Raw genomic sequence first — 25525 nt, forward strand, 5'->3', positions numbered from 1 at the left:
ATTGGCGTTGGATTGTCTAAGTCGTTGTGTTGTCAACAAAGTGTTTTCAAATTTAATCCATTAGTTTCCCTGATTTATTTTCACGGCTCATCGTGACAATTCTGACGGAAATGTGAAGCTATCCTAAAAAATTCACAATTTGAATCTACTAAACATCTTAAAAAATAAAAAAATTTTCAGATATGAATAGACCTAAGGAAGGTCCAGGGGGCGAAAAAAAAGTTTATATTTTGATGTCTTTGGTGCTTTGAGAGCAATATCAGGACTCTGCTAAATTACGTGAGGATATTGTATGGACTAAAAAAATACTATACACTATGAGTTAATTTGATTTACGTTTAAATATTACTTAAGATGTTCAATTTTCATAAAATTTCCAGTTTAGACCTTCACAACCAAAATTTAACATGGCAATTTCCAAAAGTGTAGGCGTCTAATAGCATTTATAAATCCACATTTCCCAGGACTCCCCCAGGTCAAGCTTAGAGGGGAAGGGCAGGTGGAGAAATGCTTCCCCTATGTATGTATATATAAATTTTTTGCCCGGCAAAAATGTAAAAATACAGCACTGAGGGAGTAGTAAATAAATAAAAGAAAAAGAAACAAATAACTTCAACAAATACAAACAAAATCAAAGCAGAGAAGAACCGACAAGAAAAATACAAATAAGGGCAATCTTACACTGAAATAAATACAAAATCATCAAGGAGAATATCAAGGGTATTTTCACCAATTATCAGCTTCTGATACCTCTCATTTCTATTCTACACCACGGACGCTGAACTAGTAACTCCGCATCGCGAGGATAGGGAGTAAGCATCGGCGCTGTTTCTGTTTTGCTTCTGTATCTGTTTTTGTCTAACTTAAAAAAAAAAAAAAAAAAAAAAAAAAAAAAAAAAAAACAGATCAGAAAACAGAAACAGGTCATCCGTTTTTTTCGGGCCTGCTTCTGTTCCGTAATATTTTTCTTAAGCAGTTTTTTTCCGTTTCTGTTTTTTTTTACTGTTTTATTTTTTTTTATTTTACTGGGTGCTTTCGTTTACGGTATTGTCTAGCGGATAAAGGTTTGCGAACTTTTGCGCTGCTATTTAGCGACAAAAGGTTTAAACGTCTGGATAACAGAAGAAGAAAACGAAAATAAGAGAGCAAAGAAAGAAAAGAAACAAGTCATTTGTGGTCTAGTGAAGAAATATGAATGATTAAACGATCCAGAGAGGTATTCAAGTGTAAGCTTGAATTTGCATTGTTGTGAATAAACTCAGGTGATCAAAAAAGGTTAGCAACAATAGGTCTGAAGTGAGCTGAACCTGAAACTTTAAAACTATTAAATACTTCTTTCTACACTCATAAGATAGCTGTTCATGGTAAAGCTGCCGGGGCACTCTCCTCCAGAAATATGTGTTTTTCCGATTGATTGATGCATGACTAGGCATCAAAAAGAAAATAAAAGATCGATTTTTCCAGGCGCTTTTGTTTTTTTTCCAGTTTTAAAACTTTTTTTTGAGTATTTTCTTCTAAAAAAAAATCCTTAAAAACACAAAAGCCATTCCAAAAATCGATCTTCTATCTTCTATTTGTACCTGCTCATGCATCAATCATTCGGATAAACACACACACACGCAAACAAAATATAGTAAAAAATAAAAGCTAAAAATTCCAAAAAATCTTTCCTAACTGGTCTTTCCTAACGAAAACTGGTTGTTTGTATACCTTGCATGAGCCAAAAAGCCCAAAATTAAGCAACAATAGCTCATTTTTCTTGGTTACTTCTAGCGTAGTAAAAGGACATCACTATTCCTTTTTCTATGGAAGGTTAGAATGGAAATATAGCACTAAAATTTTTGCTTTACGCTTTTTTATTGACTAAAATCGAGTGTCAGTATGTCGTAAGCTCGGTGGATGAATGGTAAATTTTTGGTTTTTCATTTTATTAGAAACTGTTATGATTTCATATTTGAAAGTGAAGTTTGTTCCTTTTATTTCATATTCCGTTGTACAGCATTTTGAAGTGGCAAGAACGAAATTGTTCTATCAGCTGTCTAATTATGCAAGCCGACCTGGCATCAACCCAGCCTGTTGGGGGCAATGGAGGGGATAAAGGTACATTGCTACTTGGATGAGGAGTAGCATTGTGAAGAGTTTGCCAGGTACTGATAACACAGCTATGTCACGATAGTTACTACATTCTGATTTGTTTCCTTTTCTCTTGTAGATTGGAGACTTTAGACTGTTTTTATTGTATGCTGTTGACTTGTAGACGTCTTCAAGTCTGATTGGATCATTTCAGAGTGCCACAAAGTATTGAAAAGTATTTGTAGCCAGAGGATACAGGATGGACCGCCATTCTTTAGAACTTCTAATGTCAGGCCACCTATTATGCACTTTGTTGATGTTCAAATTTTCGGTTGTAGCTTTAATTTTTTCTGCCATGAATTCAGTCCCATTGGGAGCAGGTATAGCATTGGCTGCATCAGCAGTAAGCTGGTCATCGATTTGGTATGGTGGTTCTAAGTATAGTAGTTTCTAGTTATCTTCTCACTGGTGGAGGCACTGTGATAGGTCGTGAATCACTGCTGATTTTTTGGAGATGCGTCGTGTTGGAAGTTCACGAAGCATCTTGTTTATGTATCATGTGTATTTTTTGCTGCCTTTTGGAGGTTGAATACCTTCCCGTCCATAAAGGTATTGTGGTCTTTGTGCATCATGGTGTTACGTACTTTGTTTAATTGCCCATATGTTATCATGTCCCTGTGGAGGCGGGTGTCTTGTCTGCGATTGATGAGGGCGAGAAACTCGTTTCTGATCCGTTTTTTTCTTACACTGCTTCATTCTGGCAACACCAGTTGCCGTTGAAAGAGTTCTTTAAAGAGGCTGACTATCTTTGTTGGTAGGCCCGCAGCTTCCAGGATTAGCCAAAGGGACTGTCTGTCAACTGTCTCAAAGGCAGAACGAAAGTCAATGAAAGCTATATAAGCTTTTTTGTTGAATTCCAGTGTCTTCTCAGCGATCTGTCTGACCGTATGAATCTTTTCAGTTGTCGCTCTTCCTGGCATGTATCCGGCTTGTTTGGGGCGGCGCAAGGCATGTAAGAAACTTATTGCATGTTTCAGCAGGAGCATTGCAAAACGGTCTTCCAAGAACAGAGAGTAGGGTAATTCCACCATAGTTGCTGCAACCCGTCTTGCTGCCCTTGCACTTAAACACTGGCACGATGATTCCTTTCTTCCAGTCTGGCGCTATAACTTCAGTGTACCATGCTACGCTGCACACCATCTGCAGCCAAATTATTATTGCAGGGCCGCCCGTAGTAAGTAGCTCTGAAACAATGCCACAGGTGTCAGCTGCTTTATTGTTTTTCAGTTTCCTCATGGACGATTTAATCTCCTCAGGAGAAAATTTGGCACTGTCGGGGGTAGGAGCAGTTTCTGCATCAACGGCAACAAGCTCTGGGTCAATGGAATCGGGCGGATCTGAGTTTAGCAGCTTATTAACGTGTTTTGCCCAGAGACCAACACATTGAGACTGATCGTATATGGTTTCTTCATTCGCTGCTTTCAGGCAGTCTCTTTGAAGAACTTCCATGCCCCTTCACTGTTATAGCACTCCTGAAGGACCTCAAATCTGTTGGATATTTCCACCTGATAGCTCTCAGCCAGAGTGGGGTATTTCTGGACGCGGTGGGTATCAATTCGCCGCTATGATTGGCTGCGAGTGTTTCAATGGTTTAACTAGATTATATTGTTAGGAGTAGCTTCAATTGAAAGGGGAACGGGGTGTGAGAACATATTAGCCCTAGATTTTTAAAATATATTCTCGGAAAATGTCGTTGAATTTTTTTTGTATTTTCATTTAAAAAACGGAATACAACAAATTTGCCCCCCCCCCCTAGAATTTGAAAAAATATTACCACAACCCTAAAACTTATATACATTTTTGCCACCGATTCATTGAAAAGAATATGTTCCAATGAGCCTCTATTCATTGAGCCTTTTGTGTATTTTAAACATTTAAACCCTTACAAGTATTCAAGGACTAATTTTTTACGTTAGTACCGTCCAAGATCTACAATTTTAATTTTAAAATATTTAGAGTATTTGAGGTAATAAAAATATAGTAGCTTTTACCTAGTCACCTGCAAAATAATTGATACCTCCAATTCGATCGGGTGCATTGAAGCATTAAATAGATTATTGAACATCTATATTGAATAGGTTTATTGAATCGTTTGAATAGCTTGGAATGAAGGTGGGACGTGCGGAGCTATGTTGGCATTGGGTGGCATAGTCTTGGCGTAACTTGTCTGTAGCAGCAGTAGAAATTGTGTTGGATATGTTTAAGTATTAACAAATATCCAGCAGCAAAGAGATACTAAGGGAAAACAAGCCCTTTCACGGGGTCAAGGTAATAAATGAAGAGTCGTTATAATCTGACAAATTGTATGTCCTATGGTTCTATTGCCTTGTTTCATTCAGCCTTGTTTCTACGATTTCAACTAAGCCCTTATCGGGACTGGATGTCATGTATCGCTCTTTTAATGATTTAATTATTCATTTAGGTCTTCGACAGTGTCATTGCATTAACAATCAAATCAACAAATCAAAATATTACAAACCAGGAAGCAAACGCAAAGTCTTTAGATGTAGAAAATTCCCTTACAAATGGAACTAATTTGGGGTCAATGACCCAGGGGAGGACAGGGAAAGCAATTTTAGCCAAGTTCCATAGTTGCTGATTAACGCATTGTATAAACAATAAACTTTAGCTCAGTATCATACTTTCCAGTTATTTCTTAATTCTCCCCCCTTTTTAATTTCTTTTAATTTTCGCTATTTTTTCAATCAATAAAAAATCACTCAAATTTACTCAATTGATTTTTTGCTAAATTTAGTACTGATATCAACTTATTTTTTGTTGAGCACCATGATAGAAAAGTCCATTTGCTTATTCGATACAGGACCTCCTAACAAGTAACAAGCTTTTTCCCATTGGAGGAGGGTATAATTAAAAAAAAAAAAAAAAAAAAAAAAAAAAATTGTTTATCAAACATATTATGAACATGCAGCTATTCGACACAAATAAAAGTGAGCTAATAAAACTTATATTTTCAATATTGCTGCGTAAAAATATTTAAAAAGGCTCATAGGCCCGTATATTCGTATATCTTTGGCCTTTTTTGAATGTAACCTGAATAAAAGTGTTTTTGACTTGCAAATTTGAGTACATCATTAATAAACTGCTATAAAACAGTTCTTGGTAACGAGCTGTGATTAAGAAGCGATGTGACTCAAAAGTAACCAAACAAATTTGATTATAATAGATACATCAACAGAATCACATGTTTATTCAAAATGTGTAAAATTTATAAAGTTTAATGATTCTCATGAAAAATTACGAGCCTAAGAAAATTTGCACAATTTTTAAAAAAGTAGGAAACACCCCCAAAATAGTAAGTGATCTTAATGAGAATCACACCATCAAATTCAGCATACCAGTGAACTCTACTGTAGAGGTTTCAAGCTCCTATGTACAAAAATGTGGGATTTTACATTTTTTGTCAGAAAAAAAGATCGCGGATGCGTGTTTATTTGTTTGTTTTTTTTCCCCAGGGGTGATCATGTCGAACCAGAGATCGTAAAACATCGGGAGAGGGTTCATTTAATCGGGACTCAAAAATTCTAAAGCCGCTTTTAAGTGACCAAAAATAATGAAGGGCAGCTAACCCCCCTTCCACGTTCATTTTTTCCCCAAAGTCGCCCGATCAAAATTTTGAGATAGCCATTTTTTCTTCAGCACAGTCAAGAAACCTAATAACTATGTTTTTTAGGATGACTTAATCCCCCACAGTCCCCGGGGGAAGGGCTGCAAGTTATGAACTTTGCCCATTGTTTACATACAGTATTGGTTATTGGGAAGTATACAAATGTTTTCAGGTGGGATTTCTCTGGTAGAGGGGAGGGGGGTACGTGGGAGGGTTGTTCCTTGGAGTAATTTTTCATCTGAAACGGGAATTTTGCACGGAGAAGGACCCAGATTTTCCAGTATTATTTAAAAAAGATCAGAAATTAAATTAAAAAACAAGTTTTTTTCAACTGAAAGTAAGGAGTAACATTAAAGCTTAAAACGAATAGGAATTATTTCGTACATTAGGGGGATCGCTCCCTCGTCAATACCTTGCTCTCTAGGCTAATTTTTTTATTACTTTTAAGAGAGCTTTTTAAACTAATTAAACGGCCTTTGTGATTCAGGACAAAATTCAAACTTTAGCGTAAAGTGCGAGGTATTGACGAGGTGGCGACCCCCCCCTCATATACGTAATAATTTCTGGTCGTTTTGTTGTTGCTCCTTACTTTCAATAGAAAAAACTTTTCTATTTAATTATTACAAGACGATAAAATTGGACTTTAGGTCGTATACTTTCCTTTTAATAGTAGTTAATTAAAAACAATTTTTCCACAAAATATGTTTTTCAAAGAAAAATAAAGAACACCATTAAACAAAAACTGAGCAAAAATAAAATCAAATAATCTACCAAGCGTGAAACTACTACAAATCAGCATCGATAAAAAATGAAACCCAAAACGAACAGAAATTACAATAAATAACCGAGTCAAACTCAAAACGAGCAGAATTTATCATAAGTTGGGCTCAAAACTCCTATGCCTTCCCAAGGCCAGAACATAATTTGCACTTTACTGGAAAAATATAATATGTTTTGGCTTTTGTAACTTTAACAAATGAATTGTATTTTTCAATCATTTCAATCATTTGTATTTTTTCAGTAAAGTACAAATTTTGTTTTTGCCTTGGGAAGGCATAGGGGTTTTGAAACTTATATGCCCCTAGGCCATAACTTACAACCCTTGCCCTGAGGGCTGGGGGTTGTCATTCTCATAGACGTGATTTCTACTACGTTGAACAAAATAGCTATCTGAAAATTTTGATTGGATGTGTTTGGAGGAATTGTGGGCGTGAGAGGGGGGTTAGTTACCCTCCAATCACTTTCAACTAGTAAAAAGAGCACTAGATATCTCAATTTCCAATTGAATGAGCCCCTTTTGAAGTTTTATGACAACTCTATCTATAACTTACAACCTTTGCCCTGGGGGCTCTGGCGGGTTCGTCATCCTTAAATACATAATTTCAAGAAATTTCAACTACATTGAACAAAATGGCTATCTGTAGACTTCGATTGAATGTTTTTGGCGAAAAAATGAGTGTGAGAGGGGGGTTAATCACTTTCCACTCTACTCCACTACTTTGAACAAAATGGATATCTCAAAATTTTGATAGGATGTGTTTGGGAAAATAACGGGCGTCAGAGGAGCGTTATTCGCTCTCCAATCACTTTCAACTATTAAAAAAGGCACTAGCCCTTTTAATTTTCAATTGAATGAGCCCTTTTGAAGTTCTTACGACAACGCTTTCAATAAAAACCTTATATGCCCCCAGGGCATAACTGAAAATCCTTGCCAGGAGGGCTGTGGGGGGATGTCATACTTAAAGACCTAATTTCCAAAACTTTCAACTACGTTGAATGAAAAGGCTATCTAAAAATTTTGATTGGATGTGTTTGGGGGAAAGGTGGGCGTGAGAGGGGGGTTAGTTGCCCTCAAATCACTTTTGACTAATAAAAAGGGCACTAGCCCGTTGAATTTCCAATCGAATGAGTCCTTTTTCAAGTTTCTACAACAAAGCTTTCAATAAAAACCTTATATGCCCCCAGGACATAACTTATAACCCTTGCCCTGAAGACTGTGGGGGAAGTGTCCTGCTTAAAGGTATGATTTCCTGAACTTTAAAACGCGTGGAAAATAATGGCTATCTCAAAATTTTGATTGGATATTTTTGGAGAAGTGGTGGACGTGGAAGGGGTGTTAGTTGCCTTCCAATCACTTTCGACTATTAAAAAGGGCAATAGCCATTTCAATTTCCACTTTCAATTTCCAACCAAATAAGCCCTCTCCAAAGTTCATACGAGCATCCCTTCCAAAACAACCATATATGCCCCCAGGGCAATACTTACGACGCCTATCCACGGGCCCTGGGGAGTTGCTTCGACAAAGCAGATTTTATTCTCTGACCTTTGAAGTATTTTTAACAAAATAGCTATCTTAAATTTTATTGGATGGGCTTAGGGAAAAATGTCTCTCTTGACTCTTAAAAAGTGAACTAGAACTTTAATTTCCAATCAAATGTATCTCTCTGAAGTTTATACGTTAATTTTATCGGATTTATTTGGGATAAAAGGGGCGTGGGGGGATGTGGCTAGTTTCCCTCAGATCTCATTTGACTCTTAAAAATTGAACAAAAACTTTCAGTTTCCAATCAAATGAGCCCTCTCTGAAGTTTATCCCAGCTTCTCATCCAGAAAAACCATATGTACCCCCCGGGCAAAACTTACAATGCCTGTCCCTGGGCCTCGAGGGATCGTGTCGACCACAGAGTTTTCGTTGTATGATCTTTGAAATATTTAAAAAGAAAATGGATATCTCATAGTTCTTAGTAGTAATCTAGGTTATACTTTGCGTAGACATATAGCAATCACCATGTTATTTGCGGAGACATATAGGAATTTCAACGCTATTTTATAGAAGCTCTACACCTTTTCAAAGAGAGTGACTATCCCCATGCATATAGGTAATACTTCTACAGGGCATTGTACCTTTTCAAAGAGATTCAGAGCTCCCTCACATGGCCTTCTGGATTTGCTCGGAGGTATAGCAATTTCAACGTTATTCTATAGAAGCTCTACACCTTTTCAAAGAGATTCAGAGCTAGGAATTCAGATTTCTGGGCCAACCAGACAGGTTTCTGGGCTAATAGGTGTATGGAAATACTGTGGGTACATATGGAATCCGGTTAATAGCCTGTAGCTTAAAGGTATCTGAGATCTCGCCCCAGTATCGCATACACTATTAGAAATATCAAAATTATATCTCATTTGCATTAAGCTAACTCAATTTGCAAAAAGAAATTCCATTTACACAACTCTGCTCTGATTGAATTGTCGCCAGCAATGGGTCGAAAATGACACGTAATCACTGCTAAGCCTTTTGTTATTGCCAGAGGATTACCCAATTCACTTCTTAGTGTTAACTGACAGTTCCAAAATACGAACATTTTGAAAAGCAGACAGGTTTTTTTTTGTTATTAAAAAATTTGAGGGACTCTGCTGTTTTATTCCATGTGATTTTTTTTTACTTGATGATCATTCAAAAAGCGAGGATTTCTGTTAAATAAATAATTCTTATACCTTTTAAAATAGCTTTAAGGGGTTTGAGGGAACTCAGTTGTTTTATTCCATGTGATTTTTTCTTTACTTGATGGTCATTCAAAAAGCGAGGATTTCTGTTAAATAAATAATTCTTATACCTTTTAAAATAGCCGTACGGGGTTTGTGTGACTACGTTTTTGTTTTCTGTTTTATTTTTTCTTTACTTGTTGTTACTTAAAAAAGAAATGATTTATGTTAAATAAATATTTCTCATACCTTTTAAAATAGCTTTACAAGGTTAGAGGGACTCAGATGTTTCATTACATGTGATTTATTCTTTAATTATTAGCCAGTCAAAAAGCGAGTATTTATGTTATATAAATAATTCCTATACCTTTTAAAATAGCTTTACGGGGTTTGAGGGACTCCGTTGTTTTATTCCATGTGATTTTTTCTTTACTTGATAGTCATTCAAAAAGCGAGGATTTCTGTTAAATAAATAATTCTTATACCTTTTTAAAATAGCTTTACGGGGTTTGAGGGACTCTGTTGTTTTATTCCGTGTGATTTTTTCTTTACTTGGTTTTCATTCAAAAAGCGAGGATTTCTGTTAAATAAATAATTTTTATACCTTTTAAAATAGCTTTACGGGGTTTGAGAGACTCTGTTGTTTTATTCCATGTGATTTTTTCTTTACTTGATGATCATTCAAAAAGCAAGGATTTCTGTTAAATAAATAATTCGTATACCTTTTAAAATTGTTTTACGGGGTTTGAGGGACTCTGTTGTTTTGTTCCGTGTGATTTTTTCTTTACTTGGTCTTCATTCAAAAAGCGAGGATTTCTGTTAAATATATAATTCTTAAACATTTTAAAAGAGATTTACGGGGTTTGAGGACTCAGTTGTTTTATTCCACGTGATTTTTTCTTCACTTGATGGTCATTCAAAAAGCGAGGATTTCTGTTAAATAATTCCTATACCTTTTAAAATAGCTTTGCGGGGTTTGAGGGACTCTGTTGTTTTATTCCGTGTGATTTTTTCTTTACTTGTTCTTCATTCAAAAAGCGAGAATTTATGTTAAATAATAATTCTTATACATTTTAAATAAGCTTTAAGGGGTTTGATCGACTCTGTTGTTTTTATTCAATGTTATTTTTTATTTACTTTATAGTCATTAAAAAAGAGTTGATGTATTTTAATCAAATAATTCTTAGACCTTTTAAAATAGCTGTACGGGTTTTTATGGGATCCACTGTTTTGTTCCGTGTGATTTTTCTTTACTTGTTGGTCATTCAAAAAGCTAGGATTTCTGTTAAATAAATAATTCTTATATTTTTTACGTTAAATTATTTTCAGTGTAAGCCAATATAATGCTGGGGGAGTAAAAACGGTAGTTATTTAGTACCCGGTAAACAGGTGACTTGATATGCTTCATTAGAAGTAGGTTATTGCTAATGATACCTCCTCGACAGATATTTTCATGGCTCTAACAATTGTACTCTATGCTTGCCCAGAGACACAATGTGGCTTTCCCGTTATTGTTCTATGGCCAGTTATCGACACTAACTAGTTTATTGCATGTACTAAACCAGTCTTTTTTACGCACCTAAACGATAAGCCCATAACAAATATCTCTTAAAAAGCGAAGATGAAACATTTTAAGGAATTGTGTTCAAACGAGAGTGTTATTTTAGCATGAAATACTAACAAGGAGAAGTATTTAAGCTATTAAACAAGTTGAAGTGGTAGCACTATCGGAAACGTATGCGTGAATTGTCATGACAGTTAGGAATTGAATTTCTTTGGAGTACCAAAAAAATTCAACTCTTATGATGGTGGATATGCGAGATTGAGATCTCCGGAGATGATTGCACTCAAAGAGAACGCCAACATAAAAATAGTAGTTGATAAAGAGGGGTATCTTCTTGCTAGTGCTTGTGGTAACATGTTACCCAGTGTTAAACCATTACGTCAGATTTCGGGTATTAGCATTCAAATGAAAGCAAAAATGAAAAGAAAGGCCTACTCTTCTACTTATATCATAAACTATAACCTGTCTACATGCCGGAACTGTTACCTGTGTAAAAATAGTGTGATAATAGACAGTGAAATTGCTAGAAAAATAAAAAGGGCATTGGCAGAAAATATCACTAAGAAATATAAAGATGAATCGATGAAAAACAAAGTACCAGCAAACGTTACTGCCATTGATCAAACAGTCAATGAATCAAATAATACCAAAGACGAAAAGCATATTGACCCTGTCGATGACACACCTATAAAAATTGTGTATGATTTAAAATGGAATAATGATTATTCTACTGATTACGAACTAAGAGAAGACAATAGCTATAGTATCAAGAGAGAACATGGTGAACCATTTTATGGAACAGATTAAAAATGTCCAAAGTTGTCCATTGATATTAATAATGTATAATAATATATATTTTTTTATTAATATTCTACATGACATTATTTCATTAAATATATATTATGCCTTACATTGTTATGTATTCATTATTTTCAGAGTAAGCTAGCATATCGAACGTTTAGAATGTCTATTACAACATCGGAGATGTAAGAAAAGGAATTTACATACATCATATATCGGATCGATAGGTTAACATAGAGAAAATCTAAGTATAAGAATGAATAAATTCTCTATCAACATCTATTGACAGATACTTGGTATAGCATTGACAAAATCAAAGTATCGTAAGTAGCAAACTCTTCCTTGAATCCAACTCTTGGGGTTTTTTGAATTAAATATCAAGACAATAAAGAGTTTATTACTTATTTGCGATTTTATCATGATTTCTCGAATTAAATATCTGTATTGTGTCCAGGAAGCAAATTCAAGAAAGCGATTTTTACTTACAATTTCTTCACAATTTAATGAAAAGAATAGAACTATTCTAAAGAATAAAGACGGGTTAAGCTTAAAGATATTTATTACTTAAACGTATTAACAGATTTTTTTTTAGAAAAAAAAACACAACAACAAATGTTTACATAAAAATAGTACTTAGAGTTCACTCTTAAACATCCACAAACGATGGTCCCATGATATAGAATAGTCTTTACCATGTCTTATGGATTTATCACGATCAGGTATGTTCTTAGGTATCCATTGTGCGAAGAACCTAACCTTGTCTTCAGGACGGTGATAACCCCCTTCAAATTTAGGACACTTAAACTCTCCTAGATTGAAAAGTGGAATCCGAAGATCACACTTTTGAATTAAAACTTTATCTGTAGGTACATTGCCCTTTACGTAGAGTGCTTCATCCCCAAAAAAGCTGCAAATTTCATTAACTTCCTCCTGAATATTTCTCAGTTCCTGATCAGCATGATTAAGTAGTTTAATCACTCTATCGTAGAATCCCTGTCTGTTTATATGACGTAATGTAGTAGTCCACAAGCTTTTATCATACTCAAACATATTATAGTTCACTATCCAATGATAACAGTCAATTTCTTCGAGTTCCATAGATAATAATAAAAATGCACATTCAAATATAACACCGCAAGCGAATTTCTTCAAAAGAATAAATTCCTTGTCATACAGTCCTATCATCTTGGTTGTTACTAATGTAATTGTTAAGTAGAAAAAAAATCCATAAAATTTTTATACCTTCGCTGCAAGATGATAGGAGTTTTGCCTAGGGGAATGAGTCCTAAAACCATCTAAAATTCATTGTGGGGAGGAATCATAAAACCCTTGGAAGTCATTGCGGGGAGGAGTCATTGAACTCTCGGTATCTATTGCATGTAAATGAGTCTGGAAATTTCAATAGCAGAACAATTCTTTTTTTTCTCTTTATCACAAACAATTTTCACTTAGCTACACGATGTAGAATTTTAATTCAAGAAATTATAAAAAATTCTCAGTAAGTAACAATTTTTTCCTTGAAGTCAACTCTTGGATACACAATACGGAAATTTCATTCAAGAAAATATGAAAATATTTGTAAGTAAGTAGCAATCTCTTTATTGATTTCACATCTTGAATATACAGTACAGATACTTCATTCAAGAAACGTGATTAAACACGTTTTGAAACTACATGCTATTTGCTTGACTTTCCTTGGCACCTTTCCAAACGAGCAGGGATTCCCCACGAGGGATTTAGACGAGGTTACGTGCGCGCACGTAACCTCGTCTAAATTAACCTTACAAAAATGAAATAAAGCTATGTCGACTTTGCATGTATCTCTCACTATGTATGCGGCGTTGCGGTGTGTAACCAACCACCAATCAACCTCGTCTAAATTAACCTTAAAAAAATGAAATAAAGCTATGTCGACTTTGCATGTCTCTCTCTCAATGTGTATGCGCTGTTGCGGTGTGAAACTAATCAGCAATCCCGTTATTGTATAATGATCAATCTCCACTGCGTCTGATTGGCCCCTAAAAAAATGGGTGTTGTCGAAAAAACACAATCTGGTTGAAAACGTGGAGTTTTCGTACTGCTCACTTTTTTGCAATGTGTAGGAACCTGTGGGCAATCCCTGCTCGTTTGGAAAGGTGCCAAGGAAAGGCAAGCAAATAGCATGTGGTTTCAAAACGTGTTTAATCTTGTTTCTTGAATGAAGTATCTGTACTGTATATTCAAGAGGTGAAATCAATAAAGAGCTTGTTACTGCAATAACAGAGCTTGTTACTGCAATGTAGAGCAATAACAGAGTGAACTCTGTTAATACGTTTAAGTAATAAATATCTTTAAGCTTAACCCGTCTTTATTCTTTAGAATAGTTCTATTCTTTTCATTAAAATGTGAAGAAATTGTAAGTAACAATCGCTTTCTTGAATTTGCTTCCTGGACGTGATACAGATATTTAATTCGAGAAATAATGATAAAATCGCAAGTAAGTAATAAACTCTTTAGTTTTTTGATATTTAATTCGAGAAATCCCATGAGTTGAATTGAAGAAAGAGTTTGCTGCTTACGATACTTTGGTTTTGTCAATTCTATCCCAAGTAACTTTCAATAGATGTTGATAGAGAATTTATTCATTCTTATACTTAGATTTTCTCTATGTTAACCTATCTATCCGATATATGATGTATGTAAATTCCTTTTCTTTAATCTCCGATGTTGTAATAGACATTCTAAACGTTCGATATGCTAGCTTACTCTAAAAATAATGAATACATAACAATGTAAGGAATAATATATTTTTAATGAAATAATGTCATGTAGAATATTAATACAAAAAATATATGTTATTATACATTATTAATGTCAATGAACAACTTTGGACATTTTGAATCTGTTGCATAAAATGTTTCATCATTTTCTCTCTTGATACTATAGCTATTGTCTTCTCTTAGTTCGTAATCAGTTGAATAATCATTATTCCATTTTGACTCATACACAATTTTTATAGGTGTGTCATCGACAGGGTCAATATGCTTTTTGTCTTTGGTATTATTTAATTCATTGACGGTTTGATCAATGGCAGTAACGTTTGCTGGTACTTTGTTTTTCATCGATTCATCTTTATATTCCTTAGTGATATTTTCTGCCAATGCCCTTTTTATTTTTCTAGCAATTTCACTGTCTATTATCACACTTTTTTTACACAGGTAACAGTCTCGGCATGTAGACAGGATATAGTTTATGATATTAGTAGAAGAGTAGGCCTTTCTTTTCGTCTTTGCTTTCATTTGAATGCTAATACCCGAAAGCTGACGATATGGTTTAACACTGGGTAACATGTTACCACAAGCACTAGCAAGAAGATACCCCTCTTTATCAACTACTATTTTTATGTTGGCATTCTCTTTGAGTGCAATCATCTCCGGAGATCTCAATCTCGCATATCCACCATCATAAGAGTTGAATTTTTTTGGTACTCCAAACAAATTCAATTCCTTACTGTCATGACAATGCACGCATACGTTTCCGATAGTGCTACCACTTTTCTTGTTTCATAGTTTAATACTTCTCCTTGTCAGCATTCAATGCTACAATAACACTATCATGTGAACACACTTTCTTAAAATGATTCATATTCACTTTTTTATAGATATTAGTTATGTGGTTATCGTTCCACTGTGTAAAAAGTAGTGATTTAATACATTCAATAAACTAGGTAGTGTCGATAACTGGCCACAGAGTAATAATGGGAAAGCAACATTATGTCTCTGAGCAAGCGTAGAGTACAATTGTTAGAGCCATAAAAATATCTGTCGAGGAGGTATCATTAGCAATAACCTACTTCTAATGAAGCATATCAAGTTACCTGTTTACCGGGTACTAAATAACTACCGTTTTTACTCCCCCTGGCATTATATTGGCTTACACTGAAAATAATTGAACCGAAAAATATAAGAATTATTTATTTAACAGAAATCCTCGCTTTTTGAATGAACATCAAGTAAAGAAAAAATCACACGGAATAAAACAACAGAGTCCATCAAACCCCGTAAAGCTATTTTAAAAAGTATAAGAATTATTTATTTAACAGCAATCCTTGCTTTTGGAATGACCATCAAGTAAAGAAAAAATCACATGGAATAAAAACAACAGAGTCCATCAAACCCCGTAAAGTTATTTTAAAAGGTATAAGAATTATTTATTTAACAGAAATCCTCGCTTTCAATTGAACGGAAAAAATATAAGAATTATTTATTAAACAGAAATCCTCGCCTTTTGAATGAACACCAAGTAAAGAAAAAATCACACGGAATAAAACAAGAGAGTCCCTCAAACCCCGTAAAGCTATTTTAAAAGGTATAGGAATTATCTATTTAACAGAAATCCTTGCTTTTTGAATGACCATCAAGTAAAGAAAAAATCACATGGAATAAAACAACTGAGTCCCTCAATCCCAGTAAAGCTCTTTTATAATGTATAAGAATTATTTATTTGACAGAAATCCTCAATTTTTGAATGAACAACATGCAAAGAAAAAATCACACCTAATAAAACAACAGAATCCCTCAAGCCCCATAAACCCATTTTAATAGGTATAAGAATTCTTTATTTAACAGAACTCCTTGCTTTTTGAATGACTATCAAGTAAGTACAAAATCACAGGTAATAAAAAACCGGAGTCACACAAACCCCGTAAAGCTATTTTAAAAGATATATGAATCATTCATTTAACATGAATCCTCGCTTTTTGAATGAACAAAAAGTAAAGAAAAAATTACATGGAATAAAACAACAGAGTCTCTCTAACCCCGTAAAGGTATAAAAATTATTTATTTAACAGAAATCTTCGCTTTTTGAATGATCATCAAGTAAAGAAAAAATCACATGGAATAAAACAACAGAGTCCCTCAAACCCCGTAAAGCTATTTTAAAATGTATAAGAATTATTTATTTAACATAAATCCTCGCTTTTTTTATGAACACTTATTAAAAAAAAATCACATGGAATAAAACAACAGAGTCCATCAAACCCCGTAAAGCTATTTTAAAATGTATAAAAATTATTTATTTAACAGAAAGCCTCGCTTTTAATTGAAAAGAAATAAATATAAGAATTATTTATTCAACAGAAATCCTCGCTTTTTGAATGAACAACAAGTAAATCAAAAATCGCAAGGAATAAAACAACAGACTCCCTCAAACCCTGTAAAGCTGTTTTAAAAGGTAAAAGAATTATTTATTGAACAAAAATCCTCGATTTTTGAATGATAACCATGTAAAGAAAAAATCACACATTATAAGACAACTGAGTCCCTCAAACCCCGTAAATATATATTAAAAGGTATAATAATTATATATTTAACAGAAATCCTTGGTTTTTGAATTAAGAACAAGTAAAGAAAAAATCACAAGGAACAAAAAAACATAGCCTCTCAAACCACGTAAAAATATTTTAAAAGGTGATAGAATAATTTCTTTAACATAAATCCTCGCTTTTTGAATGACCATCAAGTAAAGAAAAAATCACATGGAATAAAACAACAGAGTCACTCAAACCCCGTAAAGCTATTTTAAAAGGTATAAGAATTATTTATTTAACAGAAATCCTCGCTTTTTGAATGAACACCAAGTAAAGAAAAAATCACACGGAATAAAACAACAGAGTCCCTCAAACCCCGTAAAGCTATTTTAAAAGGTATAAGAATTATTTATTTAACAGAAATCCTCGCTTTCAATTGAACGGAAAAAATATAAGAATTATTTATTTAACAGAAATCCTCGACTTTTGAATGAACACAAATTAAAGAAAAAATCACACGGAATAAAACAACAGAGCCCCTCAAACCCCGTAAAGCTATTTTAAAAGGTATATGAATTATTTATTTAACAGAAATCCTCGCTTTTTGAATGACCATCAAGTAAAGAAAAAATCACATGGAATAAAACAACTGAGTCCCTTCAACCCCGTAAAGCTATTTTAAAAGGTATAAGAATTATTTATTTAACAGAAATCCTCGCTTTTTGAATGAACAAGAAGTAAAGAAAAAATCACACGGAATAAAACAACAGAGTCACTCAAGCCCCATAAACCAATTTTAAAAGGTTTAAGATTTCTCTATTAAAAAGAAATCCTCGCTTTTTTAATAACTATCAGGAAAGGAAAAAATCACATGGAATAAAACAACTGAGTCCCACAAACCCCGTAGATCTCTAATAAAATGTTTAGGTATTATCCATTTAACATAACTCATCGCTTTTTTAATGACCTCTAAGTAAATAATAAATCAAATGGAATGAAAAATCAGAGTACCTCAAACCCTGTAAAGTTCTGATAAATAAATCTTTAAAATACATCATTGCTTTCTTAATTAAAACAAAGTAAATAAAAAAAAAAAAGGAATAAAACAACGGAGTCCCTCAAACCCCGTAAAGCTATTTTAAAAGGTATAAGAATTATTTATTAAACAGAAATCCTCACTTTTTGAATGGTCATCGAGTAAAGACAAAATCACATGGAATAAAACAACAGAGTCCCTCAAACCCCGTAAAGCTATTTTAAAAGGTATAAGAATTATTTATTTAACAGAAATCCTCGCTTTTTTAATGAACACTGAGTAAAGAAAAAAATCAAATGGAATAAAAACAACAGAGTCCATCAAACCCCGTAAAGCTATTTTAAAAGGTATAAGAATTATTTATTTAACACAAATCCTCGCTTTCAATTGAACGGAAAATGTATAATAATTATTTATTTAAAAGAAATCCTTGCTTTTTAAATGAAGAACAATAAAATAAAAAATCACACTGAATAAAACAACGGAGTCACTCAAACACAACAAAGCAATTTTAAATTGTGTAGTAATAATTAAATGAAAAGAAATACTCGCATTTTGAATGAAAACCAAATAAAGAAAAAATCACACGGAATAAAACAACAAAGTCCCTCAAACCCCGTACAGCTATTTTAAAAGGTATGAGAATTATTTATTTAACAGAAATCCTCGCTTTTTGAATGAACATCAATTAAAGAAAAAATCACAAGGAATAAAACAACTGAGTCCATCAACCCCCGAAAAGCTATTTTAAAAGGTATAAGAATTATTTATTTAACAGAAATCCTCGCTTTTTGAATGGACACCAAGTAAAGAAAAAATCACCTGGAATAAAACAACAGAGTCCCTCAAACCCCGTAAAGCCATTTTAAAAAGGTATAAGAATTATTTATTTAACAGATATCCTCGCTTTCAATTGAAAGGAAAAAAATATAAGAATTATTTATTTAACAGAAATCCTTGCTTTTTGAATGACCACAAGGTAAAGAAAAAATCACACGGAATAAAACAATAGAGTTCTTCAAACCCCGCGAAGATATTTTAAAAGTTATATGAATTATTTATTTAACATAAATCATAACTTTTTTAATGATCATCAACTAAAGAAAAAATCACAAGGAATAAAGCAAAAGAGTCCATCAAACCCTGTAAAGCGTTTTTAAAAGGTAAAAAAATTATTTATTGAACAGATATCCTCGATTTTTGAATGATCACCAAATAAAGAAAAATCACACTGTATAAGACAACTGAGTCTCTCGAACCCCGTAAATCTTTTTTAATAGGTATAAAAATTATTTATTTAACAGAAATCCTCTCTTTTTGAATGAACACGATGTAAAGAAAAAATCACAAGGAATAAAACAACAGAGCCACTCAAACCCTGTAAAGCTATTTCAAAAGGTATAAGAATTATTTATTTATTTAACAGAAATCCTTGCTTTTTGAATGACCACCAGGTAAAGAAAAAATCACACGGAACAAAACCACTGATTCCTTCAAACCCCGTAAATCTATTTTAAAAGGTATAAGAATTATTTAATTAACAGAAATCCTTGCTTTTTGAATGAACACTAAGTAAAGAAAAAATCACACTGAATAAAACAACTGAGTCCCTCAAACCCCGTAAAGCTATTTTAAAAGGTATAAGAATTATTAATTTAACAGAAATCCTCGCTTTTTGAATGACTATCAAGTAAAGAAAAAATCCCAAGTAATATAACAACAGAGTCCCTCAAACCCCGTAAAGCCATTTTAAAAGGTATGAGAATTATTTATTTAACAGAAATCCTCTCTTTTTGAATGAAAATCAAGTAAAGAAACAATCACATCGAATAAAACAACGGAGTCCCTCAACCCCCTTGAAGCAATTTTAAAATGAATAAGAATGTTATATTTAACAGGAATCCTCGCTTTTTGAATGAACACTAAGGAAAAAACAAATCGCATGTAGTAAAAACAACAGGATACATCAAACCCCTTGATTACATTTTAAAAGATATAAGAGTTATTTATTTGGTATAACGCTTTGATTTCAATAGAACGTGCAGATAATAATAATTATTTATTCAACATACATCATCAGCTTTTGAACGACCACCAAGTAAAGAAAAAATCACACGGAATATAACAACAGAGTCCCTCAAACCCCTTAAATCTATTTTAAAATGTATAATAACTATTCATTTAACAGAAATCCTTGCTTTTTGAATGACCATCAATTAAATAAAAAATCACAAGGAATAATACAACAGAGTCTATAAAACCCCGTAAAGCTATTTTAAAAGTTATAAAAATTATTTATTTAACAGAAATCCTCGCTTTTTGAATGAACACCAATTAAAGCAAAAATAAAATGGAATAAAACAACAGAGTCCCTCAAACCCCGTAAAGCTATTTTAAAAGGTATAAGAACTATTTATTTAACAGAAATCCTCGCTTTCAATTGAACGGAAAAAATATAAGAATTAGTTATTTAACAGAAATCCTCGCTTTTTGAATGAACACCAAGTAAATAAAAAATCACACGGAATAAACCACCAGAGTCACTCAAACCCATTAAAGATATTTTAAAAGGTATGAGAATTATTTATTTAACAAAAATCCTCGCTTTTTGAATGACCATCAAGTAAAAAAAATCACATGGAATAAAACAACAGAGTCCCTCAAACCCTGTAAGGCTATTTTAAAAGGTATAAGAATTATTTATTTAACAGAAATCCTCGCTTTTTGAATGAACATAAATTAAAGAAAAAATCACATGTAATAAAACCACTTAGTCCTTCAAAACCATGAAAGCTATTTTAAAAGGTATAAAAATTATTTATTAAACAGAAATCCTCGCTTTTTCACTGATGACCAAGTAAAGAAAAAATCTCACGGACTAAAACAACAGAGTCCCTTAGCCCCCCCTTCCCCTGCCCTCAGAAATGGGGGAACGAAGGGCCTCTGAGTTTTCCCCTTGAGGCAGATCCCATTTATTTTCGATTCTGAGTATTTTTGGTTTTCCCTCCAAAATTGACAAATCCTACACTCCAATTTACAAATCCCATTACCCCTTTTTAAATGTCAATCAAATAATTCTGATTATAGTGTCCAATTTTTTAATAACAAAAAAAACTGTCTGCTTTTCAAAATGTTCGTATTTGGAACTCTGTCAGTTAACACTAAGAAGTGAATTGGGTAATCCTCTGGCAATAACAAAAGGCTTAGCAGTGATTACGTGTCATTTTCGACCCATTGCTGGCGACAATTCAATCAGAGCAGAGTTGTGTAAATGGAATTTCTTTTTCGCAAATTGAGTTAGCTTAATGCAAATGAGATATCATTTTGATATCTCTAATAGTGCATGCGATACTGGGGCGAGATCTCAGATACCTTTAAGCTACTGGCTATTAACCGGATTCCATATGTACCCACAGTATTTCCATACAGCTATTAGCCCAGAAACCTGTCTGGTTGGCCCATAAACTTGTCTGGTTGGCCCAGAAACCTGAATTCCTAGCTCTGAATCTCTTTGAAAAGGTGTAGAGCTTCTATAGAATAACGTTGAAATTGCTATACCTCCGAGCAAATCCAGAAGGCCATGTGAGGGAGCTCTGAATCTCTTTGAAAAGGTACAATGTCTTGTAGAAGTATTACCTATATGCATGGGGATAGTCACTCTCTTTGAAAAGGTGTAGAGCTTCTATAGAATAACGTTGAAATTCCTATATGTCTCCGCAAATAACATGGTGATTGCTATATGTCTACGCAAAGTATAACCTAGATTACTACTGTTCTTATCGAATGAGGAAAATAGGGCATGGAGGGGGAGGGGCTAGTTGCCCTCTGATCTCTTTTGACTCTTAAAAAGTGAACTAGAACTTTCAATTTCCAATCAAATTAGCCCTCTTTGAAGTTTATAGAAGCATCCCTTCCAAAGAACCAAATATACCCCCAGAGCATAATTTACAACGCCTGCCCCCGGGCCCTGGGCGGTTGCGTTGACACAAAAGTTTTTCATATCTGAACTTTGAGCTATTTTTAAGAAAATTACTATCTCAAAATTTTTGTCGGATGGGTTTGGAGAAAAAAGGGTACGTATGGGGGTTCTAGTTGCCCGCGGATCTGTTTTGATTCTTAAAAAGTGAACTAGAGCTTTCAATTTTCAATTAATGAGCCCTCTCTGAAGTTTATACGAGTATCCCTTTCATGAGAACTATATACGCCCCCATGACATGACTTACACCACCTGCCCTCCTGGCCCTGGGGGGCTGTGTCGACATAGGAGTTTTCGTTATATAATTTTGAATTATTTTTGAAAAAAGGGCATCTCAAAATTTGTATCGGATGGGTTTGGGGAAAAAAGTGAGTGCAGGGGGGGGGGAGGGGAGCTGCCTTCCAATCTCATTTGAATCTCAATAAGGGAATTAGAACTAAATTTGCATTCAAATAAGCCGTCTATGAAGTTTATACGATCATCCCTTCCATAAGAACTATTTACGCCCAAAGGACATAACTTAGAACACCTTCGCCCGGGGCCTTGGGGGTTGTATCGACACCGAAATTTTTCTTATCTTACCTTTAAACTATGGGTAATAAAATGGCCAACTCAAAATTTGTGTCGGATGGGTTTGAAGAAAAAGGGGCGGGAGGTCTCAAAATTTGTATCGGATGGGTTTGGGGAAAAAAGTGAGTGCAGGGGGGGGGGGAGGGGAGCTGCCTTCCAATCTCATTTGAATCTCAATAAGGGAATTAGAACTAAATTTGCATTCAAATAAGCCGTCTATGAAGTTTATACGATCATCCCTTCCATAAGAACTATTTACGCCCAAAGGACATAACTTAGAACACCTTCGCCCGGGGCCTTGGGGGTTGTATCGACACCGAAATTTTTCTTATCTTACCTTTAAACTATGGGTAAGAAAATGGCCAACTCAAAATCTGTGTCGGATGGGTTTGAAGAAAAAGGGGCGGGAGGGGGGGCTAGTTGCCGTCAGATCTCTTTTGACTCTTAAAAAGTGAACTAGAACTTCAATTTCCAATCAAATAAGCCCTCTCTTAAGTTTATACTTCAGTTTTCTCGGAAGTATCTGGGATGAAAGAAGTATGGGGGTAAGAATGGCTAGTTCTCCTACGATCTCATTTGACTATTAAAAACTGAACTAAAACTTTCAATTTCCAATCAAATGAGCCCTCTATAAAGTTTATACGAGCATCCCTTTCATAGCAGCCATATATACCCGCATAGCATAACTTACAATGTCTGCCCCCTGGCCCTGACGAATTGTGTCGACCCCAGAGCTTTCGTTAGTAGGAGGGACCCAATAGATACAGGACGAAGTGTACCCTATTGCCCGATAAGAAAGGTACTATTTGTTACTTTAAAAGTACCTTTCTTATCTGGCAATGTTGTGAAATGCGTATGCTCACTGAATACTAACGGTACAATGTTATTGATCCATGAAGGGGACAGGATCACGTGTCTTTTCCAAGGTCGATCAGAGGATGTTTCTAAGTGTATTTATCCATGAATGGGACTAGATTTCTGGGAAATTGATTTGCATAATCTGACGGATAATTCTAATGTAACACAAGGGGAATTAAGAAACAATATGGCTTCTCTGGTCTTTGGGTCTGAGATATAAATTAATATTCTATCGAAGCCATAATAATGTAAATAGGAACACCTTAGATATATTTTAAGAAATTCAGAAATTTGGATTTCTTTCGTTGAAATGTAAGAGTTGGAATTGTCACTGTTACATTCTCTTGATGTTTCAAAGTTCATTTTGGATTTATTTTTTCATTGCTATGTAAGAGTGGGAATATTTCAGTAGTGTTTTGTCGTGGCTTAACTTGTCACTGTTACATTCTCTTGATGTTTCAAACTCATTTTATATTTTTTTTTTGAAATGTAAGAGTTGGCATATTTTAATAGTGTTTTATCGTTGTTTACTTTATCAATGATACATTCTCATGATGTTTCAAAATTCATTTTGGATTATTTTTTTGTTGAACTGTAAGAGTTGGATTATTTCAGTACTGCTTTGTCATGGTTTGCCTTGTCACTGTTACATTCTCTTTATGTTTTAAAGTTCATTTTGGATTTCATTCGTTAAAATGTAAGAGTTGGCATATTTCAGTACAGTTTTCTTGTGGTTTACCTTGTCACTGTTACATTCTCTTGATTTTTCAAAGTTCTTTTTGGATTTTTTTTGTTGAAATGTAAGAGTTGGATTATTTCAGTAGTGTTTTATCGTGGTTTACCATTTCACTGTTACATTCTGAAGATGTTTCAAAGTTAATTTTTAATTTTTTTCATTGAACTGTAAGAGTTGGAATATATCAGTAGTGTTTTGTCAGGGTTTACCATGTCATTGTTACATTCTGAAGGTGTTTCAAAGTTCATTTTGGATTTTTTTTTCGTTGAAATGTAAGAGTTGGAATTGTCACTGTTACATTCTCTTGATGTTTCAAATTCATTTTAGATTTTTTTTTTGTTGAAATGTAAAAGTTGGCATATTTCAGCATTGTTTTGTCGTGGTTTACCTTGTCACTGTTACATTCTCCTAATGTTACAAAATTCATTTTGGATTTTTTTTTTGTTGAAATGTAAGAGTTGGATTATTTCAGTACTGCTTTATCATTTCAGTTCATTTTAGATTTTTTTTTCGTTGAAATGTAAGAGTTGGAATATTTCAGCAGTGTTTTGTCATGGTTTACCTTGTCACTGTTACATACTCATAATGTTTCAAAGTTCATTTTGGATCTTTTTTTTGTTGAAATGTAAGAGTTGGAATATTTCAGTAGTGTTTTGTCGTGGTTTACATTGTCACTGTTACATTCTCTTGATGTTTCAAAGGTCATTTTGATTTTTTTTTTCTTTGAACTGTAAGAGTTGGATTATTTCGGTAGTGTTTGTGGTGGTTTACCTTGTCACTGTTACATTCTCTTGATGTTTCAAAGTTCATTTTAGATTTTTTTCCTTGAAATGTAAGAGTTGGAATATTTCAGTACTGTTTTGTCGTGGTTTACCTTGTCACTGTTACATTCTCTTGATGTTTCAAAGTTCTTTTTGGATTTTTTTCGTTGAAAGGTAAGAGTTGGAATATTTCAGTAGTGTTTGTCGTGGTTTACAATGTCACTGTTACATTCTATTGATGTTTCAAAGTTCATTTTGGATTTTTTTTTTCATTGAAATGTAAGAGTTGGCATATTTCAGTACTGTTCTGTTGTGGTTTAACTTGTCACTATTACAGTCTCTTGATGTTTCAAAGTCCATTTTTGATTTTTTTTTGTTGAAATGTACGAGTCGGATTATTTCAGTAGTGTTTTTTGTCATGGTTTACATTGTCACTTCTGAATTCTTTGGATGTTTCAAAGTTAATTTTTGATTTTTTTATTTGACCTTCGAGAGTTGGAATGTTTCAGCAATGTTTTGTCGTGGTTTACCATGTCTCTGTTACATTCTTTTGATTTTTCAAAGTTCATTTTGGCTTTTTTTTTCGTTGAAATGCAAGAGTTGGAATATTTCAGTAGGGTTTTGTCGTGGTTTATCTTGTCACTGTTACATTCTCTTGATGTTTCAAAGTTCATTTTGAATTTTTTTTTGTT

The 25525-nt window shown here is 33.8% G+C and overlaps 1 protein-coding gene across 1 annotated transcript; it reads right to left on the bottom strand.

Moving 5' to 3' along the window:
* Positions 1-3030: 3030 nt before the first annotated feature.
* Positions 3031-3582, bottom strand: LOC148939763 (uncharacterized). The gene has a single exon (XM_089106429.1). The coding sequence runs from the start codon at positions 3580-3582 to the stop codon at positions 3031-3033; it is 552 nt and encodes a 183-aa protein (XP_088962555.1).
* Positions 3583-25525: the final 21943 nt, after the last annotated feature.

This window comes from Artemia sp. Qi Xiang Cuo, chromosome 20 (genome assembly GCF_049724085.1).
Source record: "Artemia sp. Qi Xiang Cuo chromosome 20, ASM4972408v1, whole genome shotgun sequence".
Taxonomy (NCBI): domain Eukaryota; kingdom Metazoa; phylum Arthropoda; class Branchiopoda; order Anostraca; family Artemiidae; genus Artemia; species Artemia sp. Qi Xiang Cuo.